Source organism: Oncorhynchus gorbuscha, linkage group LG08 (assembly GCF_021184085.1).
Source record: "Oncorhynchus gorbuscha isolate QuinsamMale2020 ecotype Even-year linkage group LG08, OgorEven_v1.0, whole genome shotgun sequence".
NCBI classification, from domain to species: Eukaryota; Metazoa; Chordata; class Actinopteri; order Salmoniformes; family Salmonidae; genus Oncorhynchus; species Oncorhynchus gorbuscha.
In genome coordinates this window covers 53124131-53146146 of record NC_060180.1, presented here as the reverse complement: position 1 = coordinate 53146146, position 22016 = coordinate 53124131, and the positions used below count along the sequence as shown (strand labels likewise).

The following is a 22016-nucleotide window of genomic DNA, read 5'->3' as shown; positions in this document are numbered from 1 at the left end:
AATTGTCATCCGTGGCTTTATACCTGTTTAAACACCACCCTGCAGGTAGCAGTATGGACCCTTTCAGTTTGTTTGCCAACTCATATAAGTGGAAGAAGAAGAAAATGGACTACTTTAAAATGGAGAGCGCTGCCCATGCTCTCACAGAAGTCTTAATGGGACAGATACAATGATGCGGTGTCTATATAAGTTGATGGGTGCGATATATCAGTCACTGAGCTAAATTGACTTTTGCGAGGAGCGTTATCAGAGCAGCCAGTCAAACAACTGTCTATGCCTGACTGAATCACAACTGCGGATAACGTTCAAGAATCTCATTAGACACAGTGGTTGACGAGAATAAAACATTCTAGTGCCCTTACTTGGAAGCTTCTCCGATACGCAAAAGAAAGGTACTTTTGTGGTATTCTCAACAACGCGTGTTTTCCTGAAAGAATATTGAACAAGTGAACCAAGAATGATTCCACCCAGTCCAGGGCTCACCGACACAAGATTCCGCGGTCAGACCGAGACGAACCGGGGAGCCACTGCGCTTCTCCTGGACAACATCAAAACCCCAATCAGGACCGAGTCATTTAAGGAGCTATACAACGTTATACCTGGCAAAGAGCTAGGCAGGTGAGTTGAACATTGTAGCTAGTAGGTTAACCGGTTGGACCTTAAAAACATACAGTAGTCCAACAAAAAAATAACAATTATCTACCTGGCTGTATAAATGCTCATGTTCCAATGTGGGATACTTTAGATCATAGTGCTTGGTTGTCATTTTCAATCAACGTTCAATGTAGCACCATCCATTGGATTTATGAATATGTTTTCATTTATTTATCAAGGATGTGCATTTTGTTTTTTAATATGCATTTGACATTGCACCAGATGGCAAACAATTCTCATCTGTAATCCCTGGTTTCAAATGAAAACCGTCAGGGTGGCAAATATATTTGCATTAAAGATACAGTAGATACCCAATGACCAGTCCCTTTCCCCAGCTGTGAGTGCAAGACTGGCAAGTGAGTCTAGCCTTTCACATACAAAACATTAAGAGAACTGAAGCAAGCAATATTATGTAGTGGCACAGGTGATTTTTGTCTATGTGAAAGAATGGACAAAAGCCTTTCAACTAACCTATTCAAAAACCATGGGCACTCATAGATAGGTGTACTGTTATGTATTTATCATTTGTTCATTGTTTTATCTGGATATCTGAGACAAGGTATAGTAGCACAATATTTGCCCATGTGTAGGGTTGCACATTTTGGGGAATATTCAGAGGTGGAGACTTTCTGTGGGAATTAATGGAAATGTATGGGAATTAATATTAATACCATTTTAAATCTAGATGTTTTTTGCATTGGATATTTACCATATCATATGGAGACAGAAACATAAACATTTTACCTTATCATAAGTATACCTAATTGCAAATGATAATCCTTACAATAGAAAAAAACTAGTTACGAATTGAACTTTTAATTAAATTAGTTGACTCTTCACATGGGATGATTTCACTGAACAACCAAAGAAAGGGAATATTGAATGATCCATCGCAGCTCCCAAAAATGTTTTCAACATGCATCTGTAAAATGATAGTCTAGAATCTAACGATACCTCCTCAATGTCCACCTCTTAAACATCAGACTCTGAGGCCTCATCTTCGCTGTCACTTTCCAACTTAGGATGGCTTGTTGTCAGGCTCAAAGCCTCAAGTTTGCCTGGATGGCCACCAATTTTTCAACCTTTCTATTGGTCAGCCTGTTGCATGCTTTGGTGTGTGTTCCCAAACAAGGACCAGTTGCGCTCTGAGGTGGCTGATGTTGTTGGGATTTGGAGGATGATGGAGGCAGCATTGGAAAGAGCCTCAGATCCACAAAGTCCCTTCCATCAGGTGGCTGATGAGATATGTTGGCACGACTGCCATATTGTATCTCCATCCCAAAGCCCTTGCTTGGAAGTGTACTTCGCCAGACTGCCAAGAACCTTGCCCTCATCCATGCCAAGGTGGCGAGACACGGTAGTGCCTTGTTGATCTCTGCACCAGACAGGATGTTCTTGCCAGCATAGTTGGTGTCCCACATGTACGCTGCGGTGTGTATGGGCTTCAGGCATAAGTCTTAACATTTTTTGATTTCAGAACTGCAGTTTCCTCTGCATGGAGCAACAGTGAAGTGGGCAGAGCAGTATGGATTTCTTCTCTTAAATCTGCAAGAAGAGTCTGAACATCAGACAGGATGGCATTGTCACCCTCAATCTGTGCAATGGCTACTGCTATAGGTTTCAGGAGTTTCGGGCTGCCTACCACTCTCCCAAAATACATCACCCAGGAGGATCATCTTAATGGGGCTTTCCATATTGGCAGACTGTGATATGGCCATTTCTTGGAGAGACTCCTTCCCTTCCAGGAGACTGTCAAACATGATGACAACACCACCCCAATGGGTGTTGCTGGGCAGCTTCAATGTGGTGCTCTTATTCTTCTCACTTTGCTTGGTGAGGTAGATTGCTGCTATAACTTGATGACCCTTCACATACCTAACCATTTCCTTGGCTCTCTTGAGGAGTGTATCCATTGTTTTCAGTGGCATGATGTCCTTGAGGAGCAGGTTCAATGCATGAGCAGCACAGACAATGAGTGTGTTGTGAGGGTAGGACTTCTCCACTTTAGACCAAGCAGCCATCATGTTTGCAGCATTGTCTGTCACCAATGCAAATACCCAATGTGGTGCATGGTCATTGATGACTGCCTTTAGCACATTTGCAATGTAGAGACCAGTGTCTATTGTCCCTTGTGTCTGTGCTCTTGTAGAATACTGGTTTAGGGGTGAAGATGTAGTTCATTATTCCTTGCCCACGAACATTCGACCACCCATCAGATATTATTGCAATACAGTCTGCTTTCTCAATGATTTGCTTGAGCTTCACTTGAACTCTGCATCCAGCAAATGAGTAGATAAAGTATGTCTGGTTGGAGGGGTATATGCTGGGCGATGAACATTCAGTAATCTTTTCCAATACACATTGCCACTGTGGGCATCAGAGGTGAACCAGTTGCATACACAGCTCGAGCAAGACATTCATCAGCATTTCTGACTACATTACTCCATTGAGTCAAAAAAACTTCTGATTCCAGGAGGATCATGAGCTGTTGCTATTGATAAGGTGTCTTTTCATCATAATTGTCATCTCAAATAGAAGTAGAGGGACTTATGTCAGAGGATGTGCGTGCTGAGGGAACTTTATGCACTTGGCCAGATGACTCTGCATCTTTGTTGCATTCTTCACATATGATTTTGCACATGTTCACAGCTTTTCCTTCTACATTAGTTGCAGTGAAATGTCTCCATAGATCAGATGGTGCCCGTGGCATTTTCCTGTAACAATTAGATGAAAATAAATGTAAAAAATACAATTACATGTACAGATAAAATAGTTAAGCAGTTTTAAACTACTTTGTAAGATAGTGTTTAAATGAAACATGTATGGAAACGGGTGAATTAATACTCCTCAGTTAGCAGGCTCAAGCAAGCTAAACCCCACATGGTAGCAAAAACTAACTAGAAGAAATTGTTAACAAGTTAAATGATTTAAACACACTGTGCTGTAAGCTATATGTACTATCTACTAGTTAACAAAACATCCTCCATGTCATATTCACCCCACCCAGTATTGTAATTAAAACTTACCAGAAAGCATGTAGTTCTTGGCTCAGACAGTGATAGTGTGGGCTCCATAGCATCTCATTAGTGTGCAAGATCTTGAGAATCAGCTGTGATGGAAGAATGCACAGTGCATGCAGTGTTGCAATTCCATTGAATTGGGGATAGTGCCACAAACCTAGACTTGCCTTGCATATCCCACAAAAAAAGGTTCACTGTTATAAGCTAATGTTTTTGATGAATTTAAGCAAAATGCCCAGACTTAACTTCCAGAAAATGTCTGACCCTTTGCAACCCAACCCATGTGTAACTTGTTCAGTTGTAAACTAGTTGGCCATGTCAAATACTACTCTAAATGAATTTCCTTATGTGCACTTTGCAGAAAATTGGTCTACCATTTCGTGGTTGCTAAAATTCTAATAGTATGCCTAATTTCAGTTTGTGACAAAAAAAGTAAGTGTAGTGTGGATAATTATTATATCATCTAAACTGCTGTGACATCTTTTCCATAACCAAAAATATAGTATTTTCAGCTACATACAAGCCAAAGTATGTGGACACCCCTTCAAATTTGTGGATTTGGCTATTTCAGCCACGCCTGTTGCTGACAAGTGTATACAATTGAGCACACAGCCATGCACTCTCCATAGACAGACATTGGCAGTAGAATGGCCTTACTGAGTGACTTTAACGTGGCACCATCATAGGATGTCACCTTTTCAACAAATGTCTGCCCTGCTAAAGCTACCCCGGTCAACTGTTAGTGATGTTATTGTGAAGTGGAAACATCTAGGAGTAACAACCGGTTCAGCCGCGAAGTGGTAGGCCACACAAGCTCACAGAACGGGACCACCGAGTGCTGAAGCGCGTAAAAAATAGTCTGTCCTCGGTTGCAACACTCACTACAGAGATCCAAACTACCTCTGGAAGCAATGTCAGCACAAGAACTGTTTGCCGGGAGCTTCATGAAATGGGTTTACATGGCCAAGCAGCCACACACAAGCCAAAGATCACCATGCTCAATACTAAGCATTGGCTGGAGTGGTGTAAAGCTCGCTGCCATTGGACTATGGAGCAGTGGAAAAGTGCTCTCTGGAGTGAGGAATAACTTTTCACCATCTCGAATTCTGGCAGACAAATCTGGGTTTGGCGGATGCTAGGAGAACGTGACCTGTCCAAATGCATAGTGCCAACTAAAGTTTGGTGGAGGGTGAATAATGGTCTGGGGCAGTTTTTCATGGTTTGGTCTAGGCCCCTTAGTTCCAGTGAAGGGAAATCTTAATGCTACAGCATACAAAGACATTCTAGACGATTCTGTGCTTCCAACTTTGTGGCAACAGTTCACATACTTTTCGTCATGTAGTGTATTTGAAGGTGTACAAAAGTAAGACACAAACAATACTTAAAAGTGAAGCATAGAAATATCACACACACATATATATATATATCTACCACCAATTTGACTAATCTCTCATTGAAAACAAGTCTCTCACATTTCCCTGCTAAACTGTCTGAGATGTAGGTAATGTAGTTGGAGCCAGACCTCCTGAGGCTGCATGGTTATACCTTTTTTACCTGGAGATGTTGGGCAAACACACTGGAGAATTTTATAATTAGAGCTCTTCTGTGATCATTTAGATCAAAGTTGTCTATTAGGTCATAGGTAGCAGCAATTTAATTTTCATAAATTATAAATCAGACGGGACTAGGGCCGGGAGTTTGGGGTCACTCTTTGAGCCTCTGCTTTTACTAGCGAATTTGGGGGATAGCCCCGACCGCGCCTCGAACCTGTATTCAGCGACAGTCAAGCAAACAGTTTTGAGGGAGTGTGCAGTTGGCATGCTGACTGCCGGAATGTCCATGAGCTGTTGCCAGATAATTTTATGATAATTTCTCTACCATAAGATTCCTCCAACATTGTTTTTAGAGAATTTGGCAGTACGTCCAACCGGCCTCGCAACCGCATACCACATGTAACCATGCCAGGCCAGGATCTCCACATCTGACTTCTTTACCTGCGGGATCATCTGAGATCAGCCACTAGGAAAGCTGATGAAACTGTGGATTTGCACAACTGAAGAATCTCTGAACAAATTGTCAGAAACCGTCTCAGGGAAGGTCATCTGCGTGCTCATTGCCCTCACCAGTCTCGTAACTGACTAGTGGGCCAACTTCACTGGCATGCTGGAGAACTGTGCTCTTCACGGATGAATCCCAGTTTCAACTGTACCCGATGATGGCAGACAGTGTGTATGGCATCGTGTGGGTGGTTTTCTGAACAAAGTGCCCCATGGTGGCAGTGTGGTATGGGCAGGCCTAAGCAACAGACAATGAACACAATTGCATTTTATCGATGGCAATTTGAATGCAGAGATACTGTGACGTGACCCTGAGGCCCATTTGTGGGTCCACAGTCCTCAATCAACAGCCTGGTCAACTCTGTGAAGGAGATGTCACACTATATGAGGCAAATAGTGATCACACCAAATACTAACTGGTTTTCTGATCCATGACCATACCTTTTTTTTAAGGCATCTGTGACCAACATGCCTATTTGTATTCTATTTGATCCAAAAATAAACCTAACATGCCAACAATTTCAAAGATTTTACTGAGTTACAGTTCATTAGGCCCTAGTGTACAATGTTATTGTTCCTCAGTTTTATCCTATCACAGCTATTCAAATCTGCAACTGTTGCAAAGTCACCATTGGTCTCATGGTGAAATATCTGAGTAGTTTCCTCCTTCTCTGGCAACTGAGTTAAGTATGCCTCTCTTTGGGTGTATTGATACACCATCCAAAGTGTAATTTTAATAACTTCACCCATTGTCAGCTTTTGTTTTTCTTTTTTTCCCAACCCATCTACAAATATGCGAGGCATTGGAAAACCTCCCTGTGTTTGAAATATACTGCTTGACTGAGGGACCTTACAATTATCTGTATGTGTGTGGTACCAAGATGAGGTGGTCATTCATAAATTATGTTAAACACTATTGCACACCAAGTGAGGTCATGAAACGTATTATGTGACTTGTTAAGCATATTTTTACTTAAATAATTTAGGCTTGCCATAACAAAGGGGTTGAATACTTATTGACTCAAGACATTCAGCTTTTTTATTAAATTGTAAAAATGTCAACTTAATTACAATTTGACATTATGGGGTATTTTGTGTGTGTAGGCCAGTGACCAACAATCAAATCAATTTTTAATTCTGGCTGTAACACAACATGTGAAAGTTTTAATACTTTGTGGAGGCTCCTCAGGGGAGGACCCTCAGTGACTTTCAGAAATGTTTTAATAGTGAAATGTTAGTTATCCTTTTTAGATACATTTATACTAAATATATTCACTTCACCAAATAATAAATGAAAACACATTTTTGCAATGGTCTACAGTAGCCTCAACAGCAATCTGGGATAACATCACGGTGTAGCCAGAGGTAAACTAGTTTCTGTCCTCCTCTGGGTACATTGACTTCAATACAAAACCTAGGAGGCTCGTGATTCTCACCCCCTTCCATAGATTTACACAATTATGACAACTTCCGGAGGACATCCTCCAACCTATCAGAGCTCTTGCAGCATGAACTGACGTTGTCCACTCAATCAAATGATTAGAGAATGAAGCTATTACTGAAGCATAATCTACAGCTAGCTAACAATGAAGTGCATAAAATGTGGTGAGTAGATGACTCGGACAATATTTGATCAGATTAATTTATTCAAAAATGGAGATGAGAGCTCTGTGTGCCAAGGTAAGCTTTTATTAATTTATTGCCACTGGGTTTCCTAATGCGTTAGTTCTAGTAGCTATGTTGACTGATGTAGGCTGTGTGTAGCTGTTACCAGATTTTGCTTTAGACCGCTGATGTGTTGCACTGTAGTCCACAAGCGAAGTGAAGAGGAGACCGATCAAAGGCTGCTATGAAAGTGAACTTGTGTTTGAATGTGATCATGTGTGTATTTATTCCGCAGATTCTGTTAAAACATTTCTGATACGGAATGAAACTGAGAAACAAACATACCTGAATTTGACCAATAGAAACTCTTGTTTGCAACTGTTGGACTAATGATTACACCCCAGATCATCTAGATGCAGGCAAGACTGTGCAAGACTATATTGAATGTGTCAATGTCTGTCAACTTGATTACTCAAATGTTCTCTCTACCTGTGCACCTACATTGTAAACATTCATTCATAGGCTAGGTTGTACCAACCTCATGATGTGTATAGGAAAAATGTGTGTATCATGTAGTAGCCTAAACCTATCAATGTTACATTGAGCTGGGTGAATGTAATATGAATGTCAGGCATCCAATATGCTGTCATAGAAATAAGGCCATGCTCGTATTAAACGGCACGGAGCGCTGGGTTTGTGTCCTAACAGGAAAATCAAGTTTTTTGACTGCACTGGAACTTTTGAGATTCACAAAGCTATGCCTCCCCTCACTTAGGCAATCCCCCTCGCCAAACACGCACGCACAACCAGATTTAATGGAGACACCTGTTCCCTACTAAAGACATGAATGGGTTTATCAGCAGCAGCAAGGGTTAACAACGTCAGCATGGGTTAAAGGCTAAAGACACTCCGCTTTGAATAACTGGATTAAGGGATTGAGGCATGCATGGCACTACTCTGAATCTGCTACCATATTATTATTTATTGAGGTTATAGTATTGGGCATGGTTGATGGCGACTTCCTTGTCTGTTACAGTCCTTGACATGTTATATGGAACAAGGCAAGTCTGTTAAGAACAAAATCTTATTTACAATGACTGCCTACCTCAGCTAAACCCGGACAGCGCTGGTCCATTTGTGCGCTGCGATATTGGACTTCCAATCATGGCCGGTTGTGATACAGACTTTAATCGAACCAGGGTCTGTTGTGATGCTTCTAGCACTTAGAACAGTGCCCTAGACCGCTGCGTCACTCGGGAGCCCTAATGTGTAGGTCTATGTATGACGTTTGCTGAATAGTTTTCTGAATCTCACTGCGTTTGAGGGTAGGTAGTCAATGGAACATCCAGCCCAGAGCCAAAACATGACTGCTAGCCAGCCAATAATACTGTATGAGGTCATTGATTAACACAGCATGGCTCTCTGTCTGGACACTGGGTCATTTTAAGTGGGTCATTTTAAAATCAATGGTTGGGTGAGCTTGAAGGGCGTCTTTGTTTACTAATGATTTTAATGAATATGAAAATGCAGGGAGAAGGCATATTCAGTGACCATGAGAACAATTGATGGCCGTTTCACCCATTTCCCAATCATTTATTTTCACTCTGTCTACCTGCATTCAGGTGTAAGGATTCTAGTAAAGGGAGGACAAAGCAGTGTGATCTAAATTACTATCTTGATTATCCACCAAGATGCGTAATCTCCATCAACAATCACTATCGTATCACTGTAGTTGGCTTTTGATTCATTACTATTTAGTCACACTGTAGTCCTGTTCTTTTTTTTATCCTTATATTGTAGGGTGAAGTTTGCTCATCATTAAGGCCGGTACTTCAATATTTTTAACATTAAGTTCCCCATCTGTCTGCAGGGGAAAGTTTGCCATAGTGAAAATGTGCATGGAGAAGAGCACAGGGACAGAGTATGCAGCCAAGTTCCTGAAGAAGCGAAGGAAGGGTCAGGACTGCAGAGTGGAGGTGCTCCATGAGATCGCTGTGCTGGAGCTCACCAACACTAGCCACAGAATTATCAACCTGCACCAAGTCTACGAGACCCTGACAGAGATGGTCCTGGTGCTCGAGTAGTAAGTATTACTACAAACAGCTGTTTGTGTACACCTACATGAACACCTATTCACTGTTATCGTTGTCTGTGTGTGCACACCTGCCAGCATGACATCTTCAAGCTCACTAGCGACGTCAAGCTCTAGTTCCGATCTCCAGCTTTGCTCTGCTAAGAAGAGCAGCTTGCAGAAAGTCATCACTCGCGTTCTTAACGATGAATACCACAATCCCCACTGCAGGGAATCGGCGAGTCAGTTGGAAAAACTGTGCAGTGAGTTGGAAAGACCACCGGTCTCCCTCTGCCTGAGTAGGAGGGTAATCCAGCTAACACTAAACCCCGCTGTAGCGTCTGTCATGCTTCGCTGACTAGAGTAGAGCAGGCTAGAGGGATGTCAGAACCCTGCTGCTTCTTACTACCATTGGGACCAGCTGCTCATCTACTAACTTTGCACTAGTGACTAGTTTTTTCTATAAGACTTATGACAACATTGTGTTGAAGGCATTCCAGACATTGAATAGTTTGAAGGGTTATTGTTTTGGAACTTTTATTTATCTTCATTCTCCATATTAACAGGGAACTTTGCCTTAAACTTCTCTATTGAATTGAAAGTGCACGTTCAATGGTGCCGTATCTGTTCACTGGCCCATGGTGGCACTCCAATGACTAATTCATGACCAGTCCAATCAATGAATGCACAAATCTAAGAGGAGATATTTGAAATACTATGAGAATTGAATGCCATCAGAGACATGGAATTGTGGTTAAATAGGATCAATATAAGGATGAGTGTACTGTGAGTTGTTTTGGGGCTGCTGTATGTGTTTTCTGTGCTTCAGATGATTGTCAACTGAGTAGGTCAATGGCAGTACTCTGAGATATTTATAGTTCTGACCAGATTACATTTTGTTTGTTGTATTCATGTTTTAATCTTCTCCTTTTGAAGGTGCCCAGTGAGTGAAAGCTTGGCTCTCTGCCCTATTGAGTGGTCTGTCCGCATGAGAAAAACAAAACAGAAATGCTCTGAGAAAGGGTAATTGTGAGTTGAGATCTCATACTATTTGGCTTGGTCAGAGACTTCTACATTACAATAAATAATGGGGCATTCTCCACGTTGGTAGGAAATGGAGCGGAACTGCGGTTTTGTTTGGTATTGATAATTATCTATGATCTGAATGGGGCTAGAGGTGTCATTTGCAAATGACACTTGGTTGTTTTTGTAGATATTCTGGGGGCATAGCAGTCAGAGAAATCAGGAAGTGGGCAGGTTGGGATAGGGGGACAGCGGAGCTCTGTTCAGGCACCAAGGGGCTGCAGAGGGAGGGAGCGACCCAGAGCGGAGCGGGATCTCTTTAGTTCTGTCAGATGACACATGAGGAGCTGGAGGGTGGCTGCTGTGCAATAGGGAGTCATCACCTTGGCTGCCTGGACCAGAGGAAAAACACATGCCTCTCACGCAACAACCGCAATACACAGTCACGCTTGTGTGCATGCACTGACCTCTATACACCCACATGCTCGTGTGCACACACACACACACACACACACACACACCTACCTCACTGCTCATACTCCACCTTCAATTTTAATTCCGTTGAGGCTCTTTTTCTGTCCTTGAAACTAGTAAACAAATGAGAAATTGAACCGCTTTGAACTGGGATACCAGAGTGAGAATCAGGTCACTGGCTGAGCTGTTTGTCTCACTGGAGTTGGAGACTAAATACTGGTCATCCTCTGACATTGTCTATAAACAGGGGCAAAGAGGACAGCTAAGGACACTGTTTTGTCTAAATTTGAAATTTGTTCCTCATTAATTTCAGAAACACTGTTTTGAGTGTTTTATTTTACTTAGACCATATTGTTGAATGAAAGTTTGAATTATGGATCGCCGAATAGGTGTTGATTATGTAGAGAGACTGTTAGTATCCTGTTCGTCTTTTCCACTACAGTGTCCTCAGGGACATTTTCCATCATTCCAATAAACCACTCTCACTCGGCTGTGTGTCTGTGTCCATAGTGCGGCGGGAGGGGAGATCTTTAACCAGTGTGTTGCCGAGAGAGACGAGGCCTTCACCCAGGAGGAGGTCAAATGGTTAATGAGACAGATCCTGGAGGGTGTGGCCTTCCTACACAGGAACAACATTGTCCACCTGGACCTCAAGGTGCACAGTATGAGGCTGTATTTGTGACATCTGACTGATTTTTTTTGTTCTCCATTTTAGCATTATGTTTAAACATTTTCAAAAGAAAGGTCAGATTAAATGGTTCTCCATAACATCTCGACAGAATGAACAGAGGAAACACTGAACGATTCAATGATCCTCATCCACTGTCCCATTGACTGGTCTTGTCCCTCTCAGCCTCAGAATATCCTGCTGACCAGTGCCTGTCCTCTGGGGGATATAAAGATAGTGGACTTTGGCCTTTCCAGAAGGCTGTGTCAGAACCAGGAGCTCAGGGAGATCATGGGCACACCAGAGTATGTCGGTGAGTGATAACCCCTTTTGATTGTATTTTTATTGAACTTACATTGACTCAAAAACAACTTGGATGATCACATCTTACTTTAGCAAAAATATTCACTGTTTCTCTTGTTTGCAGCCCCAGAGATTCTAAATTATGAACCAATCAGCACAGCAACTGACATGTGGTAAGATGGGTAAAATCTGAACCTATATGTTTGACTTAGTGATGACGGAGGTTCCATTTCTTTCAATGGCAACAGATAATTTGGTATGCTATGTCTTGCGAACCAAGGAGTATAGGGGTGTTGGCCTACATGATGTTGACGGGGACTTCACCATTTCTTGGAGAAGACAAGCAGGAGACTTTCCTCAACATCTCCCAGATCAACATTGACTACACAGAGAATGAACTCCAGGACCTCTCAGCCATCCACTTCATCCAGTCACTCCTCATCAAAGAGCCCAGGTGAGATTATCCCAAACCAATATTGTTATTATTCACAAATTATTCGTTTTAGCGATTTTGGTAGTTCCTAGGTAATGTTCTACCTCAATTGAAGACCTTGATAAAAGCATAACAGTGAATTTCATACTCTTGATTTTATTGAAAATGTAACAGAAAACAACGTAGGATACTGAGCCATCCCTCTCTATCCATCTCTATCCTGTCTAAAGGTCTCGTGCCACTGCTGAAGAGTGCCTGAGGCATCATTGGCTCCAGGAGCAAGTCCAGAAGAAGACAGAAGAGAATATCACCAGTGAGATCTGCCAACAGGAACATGCCAAGCCTGCCCCCCCTTCCTCATTATCCTCAGAGGAGGAAGGTCCTGTGGTAGAGGAGCTGATGGTAGTCGCAGCCTACACCATAGGTCCGTGCCGGCCAATGGTGCCCAACCCAGAGACTCTGTTTCCGGATGCGAAGGCTGTCTCTAAGCGGTTCACGTTCGAGGAGCCACGCTGCTCCCTACAGAAGACCATCTTCTGATAGAAGGGTAGGCCTATAAGCACTCCAACTGTAGATGGGATCTTTACTGATTGATTGTAAATTGTTTACCACACACACACCAGTCTCCACTCACAAGCCAAACTATGTCTGTCTGCATCACATTTTTATTAATTTTAAAACAATTTTAATGAACTCTGCCATTCTTCCACATTCGGTCAATGTCGTTCATGTTCTGCTTGTTTACCATTATTTTCCTAATATTCATGCAGTACGTTCAGCTTTCATGAGTACAATTGTTCATCATAACTTCAATTAATCTAGCACTTATTTCCATGTCTTAAATATTTTGTTTTCACTGTGAATAAATAGTAATGTCCTAATTAATCAATCATACAACAGTGCAATAGAACACTATGGGAGACATTTTCTGGTCGCACAGATTGTGTATAGTACAACTGGAACCAATGACTAAATTCATTTTTCCAAGTGCCGGCTATAAAGATATGATGGCTTTGTACTAAGCAATTACATTGTTAATTTGCTCTTTACAGTACCTTCATTCTCCTAAGGCATGTACATATTGCTCAGGACAGCACTGTTTATACTGTTTGTAATGCATAAATGGCACTTATTTCCTTGTACAATGTATGTAAATGTCTTAAGGATGTACAAAGCATCAATAAACATTGGTCAAAGCAATTATATTTCTGTGGTGATTTTAAACCAGGAAGCATCTTGTGTATGCTGTTGTCAAAACAAGGTCCAATGGTGTCCTGAAAGAATGCATGTCAAAGTGCTATGGGTACAAGTCTGCGACTGACATGGGGAGGCGGACGAGTGCAGCAGTTATACCTTCATCACACTAGTTCTGGTGAGTAGATCAGGAAGACCAGTTTGGCTGTGTCAAGTCCTGTCTTATCTGACAGTGGTGTGGTCTAAGCTTACCCTCTAGAGCACTGCCTGTTAAATTCTGCCTAGCGCTGCCAGGGAGAAGACAAAGGTACTGTATGCATTAGGTCAAATGACCTTCATGTACTTAGACTGTAAGTCCACACTGACCTTCAATGTATCAATCAATCTCCTGTCTTTCTATAGAATAATATTGCCACTAGAATATTGATAGCAAACAGTTATGCTGCTAGTTGGCTCCCATGTAGGAGGAATGACCCCCAGAGAGCAGTAAAGTTCCACATAGTTGTGCAGGTCAGACAGGTGGATGTTGTGGACCTTCGGGGGGTGGTGCTCCCAGAATGTCCATGGCTGTCTGGTTGGCTTCCAGCTGCTCCAGGGCTAGACGGTGGTAGTCCAACCTAGAGAAGATCTCTAGAAAATAAAACAAGTGCAGGCAGAAATACAATGTATGAGTATTGGGTCATTCTTTTTGAAGTCTAAAGTGAGGACATCTTGTCTTGATTTAACACATTTATATTATGATCCATGTTATGTTGCCTCTTTCTAAGGTCATGATATGAAGATAAACATGGCAAGACCTAAGTGACAATTTAATTTTCAAGAAGGTAATGCATCATCCAGCACCAGTCAACAAGGTGGTGTAGATGGCCATCGGCTGGAGTTTGCTTGGTGAGACCCTAATGATTGTTGCTCAGAGTAGCACACTCTCTGTACCAGCGACAAGAAGACCCTGGGGAGTAGACTGTTCAATGACAGATATACAATGTTAAAGATGTTATCTATTTGAAATCTCAAATTGACAAATTTGCTTGGATTAGTTGCTTTCCATAAAAATGTATTTTTGCCAAAAGGTCAGAGCCCAATTCTTTGAACTGAATCATCCCACATTTCATCAGGATCTGTGCATCAAAAGGAGACCACATTCAGATCATTTGAATCAAGTCATGAAATAATATTTATTTAGCTTCTGTTAACGTTTGATCTTCATCATATACTTTGTTAAAGGGATAGTTCACACAAATTACGTGTTGGATTCCTGTAAGATGTTTATGGACAGCAATCCATGCTTTTGGTTTTGTTTCCCTATACACGGTTTTAAAACTAACTTTTTTGTTTGGCACAAATCCAATGCAAGTCAATGGTGCCTATTACCATTCCATGTCCAAATCATTTATAGTTTCAAAATAATTTTTGATACTTTATTGATGATTTGGACATGAAGCACAGATGGAATCCAAAGCATGGATTGCTGTCATACCTTGTCCATAGACTACTTAGAAAACCAAAATGTCACTTTTACTTTGGATGAACTAGTTTCACTTTCTAGTTTTATTAGTCATATGTACAGGATACACATGGTATACATCGTCCAACTAAAGGCTTACTTGCAGGTTCCTTTTCAACAATAAGAAATGGTACAAAAATAAGAATGCGAACGTGAAGTCGATGGAAATAGAATAACACAGTTTCTTTCGCATAAGTATAATACAGGAAGGCACAATTTATAGTACAATATTTACATGTGTATGGGGGGCAAGTATAAATTGAGCAGTATAATAAGAGTCTGGTAGCAGCAGTTATGATGTGTGCGGAGGAGGTCAGTTCAGTTCAAGTGTTCAGCAGTTGGATGGCTGTAGATCAGGGATGGGGTCTCAATTTACTGTTGCGAGTTAGAATAGTAGAATACACCAGGTGAAATTTGGTTGTGCATCAGTAGTTCTCTTATGTACAGTGGCAAGAAAAAGTATGTGAACCCTTTGGAATTACCTGGATTTCTTCATAAATTGGTCCTCAAATGTGATCTGATCTTCATCTAAGTCACATCAATAGACGGTGTGCTTAAACTAACACACAAATTGTCTATATTGAATAAATTTAAACATTCACAGAGTAGGTTGGAGAAAGTATGTGAACCCTAGCTAATGACTTCTCCAAAAGCTAATTGGAGTCAGCTTTCCTAGAGTTCAATCAATGAGACGAAATTGGAGATGTTGGTTAGAGCTGCCTTGCCTCACAAAATTTGAGTTTGCTATTCACAAGAAGCATTGCCTGAGATGAACCATGCCTCGAACAAAATAGATCTCAGGAGACCTAAGATTAAGAATTGTTGACTGAAAACGGTTACAAAAGTTTCTCTAAAAGCCTTGTTCATCAGTCCATGGTAGACAAATTGTCTATAAATGAAAAGTTCAGCACTCTTGCTACTCTCCCTAGGAGTGGCCGTCCTGCAAATATGAATGCAAGAGCACAGCACAGAATGCTCAGAGGTTAAGAAGAATCCTAGAGTGTCAGCTAAAGACTTACAGAAATCTCTGGAACATGCTAACATCTCTGTTGACGAGCCTACAATACGTAAAACACTAAACAAGAATGGTGTTCATGGGAGGATACCAAGGAAGAAGCCACTGCTGTCCAAAAAAAACATTGCTGCACATCTGAAGTTTGCAGAAGTGCACCTGGATGTTCCACCGCGATACTGGCTAAATATTCTGTGGACAGATGAAACTACAGTTGAGTTGTTTGGAAGGAAACACATCATGTGTTGAGAAAGAAAAGGCATAGCACACCAACACCAACATCAAAACTTCATCCCTACTGTAAAGTATGGTGGAGGGAGCAACATGGTTTGGAGCTGCTTTGCTGCCTCAGGGCCTGGACAGCTTGCTACTGTATCATCGACAGAAAAATGAATTCCCATGGTTATCAAAACATTTTGCAAGAGAATGTAAGGCTGTCTGCCAATTGAAGCTCAACAGAAGTTGGGTGATGCAACAGGACAACAACCCAAAACACAGAAGTAAATCAACAACAGAATGGCTTCAACAGAAAAAAAATACGCCTTCTGGAATGGCCCAGGTAGTCCTGATCTCAACTCGATTGAGATGCTGTGGCATGACCTCAATAGAGCAATTCACACCAGACATCCCAAGAATATAGCTGAAATGAAACAGTTTTGTAAAGAGGAATGGTCCAAAATTCCTCCTGACTGTCAGAAAACATTTGGTTAAGGTTATTGCTGTCAAAGGAGGGTCAACCAGTTATTAAATCCAAGGGTTCACATACTGTTTCCACCCTGCACTGTGAATGTTTACACAGTTTGTTCAATAAATACATGAAAATGTATAATTTGTGTTATTAGTTTAAGCAGACTGTTTGTCTATTGTGACCTAAATGAATATCAGATCAAATTTATGCCGAAATGCAGGTATTTCCAAAGGGTTCACATACTTTTCCTTGTGTGTAGAATTGTTGGAAATTGGGGGGGCTGTGGGTACCAAGACTCGCAAGCAACTGCGGCCCCTCATGAGTTTAGATTTTTTGGCCCCGCCCCCATCAAAGTTGCCCATCCCTGCTGTAGATAGAAACGGTCTCTGAGCCTGTTGGACCTCATGCTCTGATCTGCCCGAAAGTTAGGGAGAGAACAGCCCGTGGCTGGGGTGTGTGGGGTCCTTGATGCATGCCTTCCAGGCTCTGTCGCAGCTGGCCGTGACCGGGAGACACATGGGGCGGCGCACAATTGGCCCAGCGTCGACCGGGTTAGGGGAGGGTTTGGCCGGTAGGCCAAATAGTTATTCGATACAAATACAGGTGTATCGAAGAGCCTTCACTGCTGCTCGACCATCCTATTTTTCCAACTTAATTGAGGAAAATACGAACAATCCTAAATGTATTTTTGATATGGTCGCAAAGCTAACTAAAAAGCAGTATTCCCCAAGAGAGGATGGCTTTCACTTCAGCAGTGATAAACTCATGAACTACTTTGACAAAAAGATCATGATCATTAGAAAGCAAATTACGGACTCCTCTTTAAATCTGCGTATTTCTCCAAAGCTCAGTTGTACCGAGTCTGCACAACACTGCCAGGGCCTAGGATCAAGGGAGACACTCAAGTTTTTTAATACTATATCTCTTGACACATTGATGAAAATAGTCATATTCCTCTAAACCTTCAAGCAGCATACTGGACCCTATTCCAACTAAACTACTGAAAGAGCTGCTTCCTATGATTGGACCTCCTATGTTGAACATAAAAAACTGCCCCATTTCCACCGAATGTGTACCAAACTCACTAAAAGTGGCAGTAAAAAAGCCTCTCTTCAAAAAGCCAAACCTTGACCCAGAAAATAATTTTAAAACTATCGGCATATATCAAATCTCCCATTCCTCTCAAAAAAAATGAAAAAGCTGTTGCGTAGCAACTCACTGCCTTGCTGAAGAGAAACAATGTATACGAAATGCTTCAGTCTGATTTTAGACCCCATCATAGCACTGAGACTGCACTTGTGAAGGTGGTAAATTACATTTTAATAGCGTCAGACCAAGGCTCTGCATCTGTCTTCGTGCTCCTATACCTTAGTGCTGCTTTTAATAACATCGGTCACCACATTCTTTTGGAGAGATTGGAAACCCCAATTGGTCTACACGGACAAGATCTGGCCTGGTTTAGATCTTATCTGTCGGAAAGATATTAGTTTGTCTGATAAATGTTGGTGATCCTCAAGGCTTCGTTTTAGGATGGCTATTGTTTTCCCTATAATTTTTACCTCTCGGTGATGTCAATCGGAAACATAATGTTCACTTTCACTGCTATGCGGACGACACAGTTGTACATTTCGATGAAACATGGTGAAGTCCCAAAATAGCCCTCCCTGGAAGCCTGTGTTTCAGACAGAAGGAGGTAGATGTTCTACTTTTAAACTCGGACAAAACAGAGATGCTAGTTCTTGGTCCCAAGAAACAAAGAGATCTTAATCTGACAATTAATCTTGGTTGTACAGTAGTCTCAAATAAAACTGTGAAGGACCTTGGCGTTACTCTGGACCCTGATCTCTCTTTTGACGAACATATCAAGACTGTTTTAAGGACAGCTTTTTTCCATCTATGTAACATTGCAAAAATCTGAAACTTTCTGTCCAAAAAATGGCACTTTTGTCACTTCTAGATTAGACTACTGTAATGCTCTACTTTCCGGCTACCCGGATAAAGCACGAAATAAACTTCAGTTAGTGCTAAACACGGCTGCTAGAATCTTGACTAGAACCCCAAAAATATTATATTACTCCAGTGCTAGCCTCTCTACACTGGCTTCCTGTTAAGGCTAGGGCTGATTTCAAGGTTTTACTGCTAACCTACAAAGCATTACATGGCGTTGCTCCTACCTATCTTACCGATTTGGTCTTGCCGTTCATTTCTACACGTACACTACGGTCACAAGACACAGGCCTCAGTATTGTCCCTAGAATTTCTAAGCAAACAGCTGGAGGCAGGGCTTTCTCCTATAGAGCTCCAATTTTATGGAACCTTCTGCCTATCCATGTGAGACGCAGATTTGGTCTCGACCTTTAAGTCTTTATTGAAGACTCATCTCTTCAGTCGGTCCTATGATTGAGTGTAGTCTGGCCCAGGAGTGTGAAGGCGAATGGCAAGGCACTGGAACGACGAACCGCCCTTACTTTCTATGCCTGTCTTGTTTCCCTCTCTCCACTGGGATTCTCTGCCTCAAATCCTATTACAGGGGCTCAGTCACTGGCTTACTGGTGCTCTTCCATGCCATCCATAGGAGGAGTGTGTGCGTTGAGTCACTGACGTGATCTTCCTGTCTAGGTTGGCGCCCCTCCCTCGGGTTTGTGCCGTGGGGGATATCTTCATAGGCTATATTCGGGCTTGTCTCAGGATAGTAGGTTGGTGGTTGAAGATATCCCTCTTGTGGTGTGGGGGCTGTGCTTTGGAAAAGTGGGTGGGTTTATATCCTGCCTGTTTGGCCCTATCCGAGGGAATCATCGGACAGGGCCACAGTGTCTCCTGACCCCTCCTGTCTCAGCCTCCAGTATTTATGCTGCAATAGTTTGTGACGAGGGGCTAGGGTCAGTCTGTTCAATCTGGAGTATTTCTCCTGTGGGCTGTCCTGTGTGAATTTAAGTATGCTCTCTCTAACTCTCTCTCTTTCAGAGGACCTGAGCACTAGGACCATGCCCCCGGACTACCTGGCCTGATGAATCCTTGCTGTCCCCAGTCCACCTGGTCGTGCTGCTGCTCCAGTTTCAACTGTTCTCACTGCGCTATGGAACCCTGACCTGTTCACCGGATGTGCTACTTTGCCCCAGATCTGCTGTTTTCAACTCTCTGGAGACAGCAGGTGCAGAAGAGATACTCTGAATGATCGGCTATGAAAAGCCAGCTGACATTTACTTCTGAGGTGCAGACCTGTTCACTCCTGTTGCACCCTCTATAATCACTGTGATTATTATTATTGGACCCTGCTGGTCATCTATGAATATTTGAACATCTTGGCCATGTTCTGTTATAATCTCCACCCTGCACAGCCAGAAGAGGACTGGCAACCACTCATAGCCTGGTTCCTCTCTAGGTTTCTTCCTAGGTTCTTGCCTTTCTCAAGAGTTTTTCCTAGCCACCGTGCTTCTATACCTGCATTGCTTGCTGTTTGGGGTTTTAGCCTGGGTTTCTGTACAGCACTTTGTGACATCAGCTGATGTAGGAAGGTCTTTATAAATTGATTGATTGACTGGTTTTCTTAATAATTTTTTTATCAGTCTTAACATCAACAGTGAAGAGAGACTGGCCAATAAAAATAAAAGACTAAGTTGAAAAAAGAACACAGACACTGGACAGAGGAACTCTGCCTAGAAGGCCAGCATCCCGGAGTCGCCTCTTCACTGTTGACGTTGAGACTGGTGTTTTGCAGGTGCTATTTAATGAAGCTGCCAGTTATGGACTTGTGAGCCGTCTGTTTCTCAAACTAGACACTCTAAAGTACTTGTCCTCTTGCTCAGTTGTGCACCCGGGCCTCCCACTCCTCTTTCTTATCTGGTTAGAGCCAGTTTGCGCTCTTCTGTGAAGGGAGTAGTACACAGCGCTGTACGATATCTTCAGTTTCTTGGCAATTTCTCCCATGGAATAGCCTTCATTTCTCAGAACAAGAATAGACTGATGAGTTTCAGAAGAAAGTTCTTTGTTTCTGGCCATTATGAGCCTGTAATCAAAAATGCTGATGCTCCAGATACTCAACTAGTCTAAAGAAGGCCAGTTTTATTGCTTCTTTAATCAGAAATACAGTTTTCAGCTGGGCTAACATAAGGGTTTTCTAATTATCAATTAGCCTTTTAAAATGATAAACGTTGATTAGCTAACACTCTACTCAGCAAACTGGATGCAGTCTATCACAGTGCCATCCGTTTTGTCACTAAAGCACCTTATACCACCCACCACTGCGACTTGTATGCTCTAGTCGGCTGGCCCTCACTACATATTCGTCGCCAGACCCACTGGCTCCAGGTCATCTACAAGTCCATGCTAGGTAAAGCTCCGCCTTATCTCAGTTCACTGGTCACGATGGCAACACCCATCCGTAGCACGCGCTCCAGCAGGTGTATCTCAGTGATCATCCCTAAAGCCAACACCTCATTTGGCCGCCTTTCGTTCCAGTACTCTGCTGCCTGTGACTGGAACGAACTGCAAAAATCGCTGAAGTTGGAGACTTTTATCTCCCTCACCAACTTCAAACATCAGCTATCCGAGCAGCTAACCGATCGCTGCAGCTGTACATAGTATATTGGTAAATAGCCCACCCATTTTCACCTACCTCATCCCCATACTGTTTTTTACATTTTACATTTACATTTAAGTCATTTAGCAGACGCTCTTATCCAGAGCGACTTACAAATTGGTGCATTCACCTTATGACATCCAGTGGAACAGTCACTTTACAATAGTGCATCTAAATCTTAAAGGGGGGGGTGGGTGAGAAGGATTACTTATCCTATCCTAGGTATTCCTTAAAGAGGTGGGGTTTCAGGTGTCTCCGGAAGGTGGTGATTGACTCCGCTGTCCTGGCGTCGTGAGGGAGTTTGTTCCACCATTGGGGGGCCAGAGCAGCGAACAGTTTTGACTGGGCTGAGCGGGAACTGTACTTCCTCAGTGGTAGGGAGGCGAGCAGGCCAGAGGTGGATGAACGCAGTGCCCTTGTTTGGGTGTAGGGCCTGATCAGAGGGCCGTAGGGCCGTTCCCCTCACAGTTCCGTAGGCAAGCACCATGGTCTTGTAGCGGATGCGAGCTTCAACTGGAAGCCAGTGGAGAGAGCGGAGGAGCGGGGTGACGTGAGAGAACTTGGGAAGGTTGAACACCAGACGGGCTGCGGCGATCTGGATGAGTTGTAGGGGTTTCATGGCACAGGCAGGGAGCCCAGCCAACAGCGAGTTGCAGTAATCCAGACGGGAGATGACAAGTGCCTGGATTAGGACCTGCGTCGCTTCCTGTGTGAGGCAGGGTCGTACTCTGC

At 42.6% G+C, this 22016-nt stretch overlaps 1 protein-coding gene across 1 annotated transcript; it reads left to right on the top strand.

Annotated features, from left to right (window-relative positions):
• The first annotated feature begins 156 nt into the window (after positions 1-156).
• LOC124041811 (serine/threonine-protein kinase 17A-like) lies at positions 157-14114 on the top strand. Its single transcript, XM_046359859.1, has 7 exons — positions 157-618; positions 9207-9419; positions 11415-11559; positions 11758-11884; positions 11999-12047; positions 12155-12328; positions 12538-14114. Exons 1-7 carry the CDS (start codon positions 458-460, stop codon positions 12845-12847), a joined length of 1179 nt encoding a protein of 392 aa, XP_046215815.1. The 5' UTR covers positions 157-457; the 3' UTR covers positions 12848-14114.
• Positions 14115-22016: the final 7902 nt, after the last annotated feature.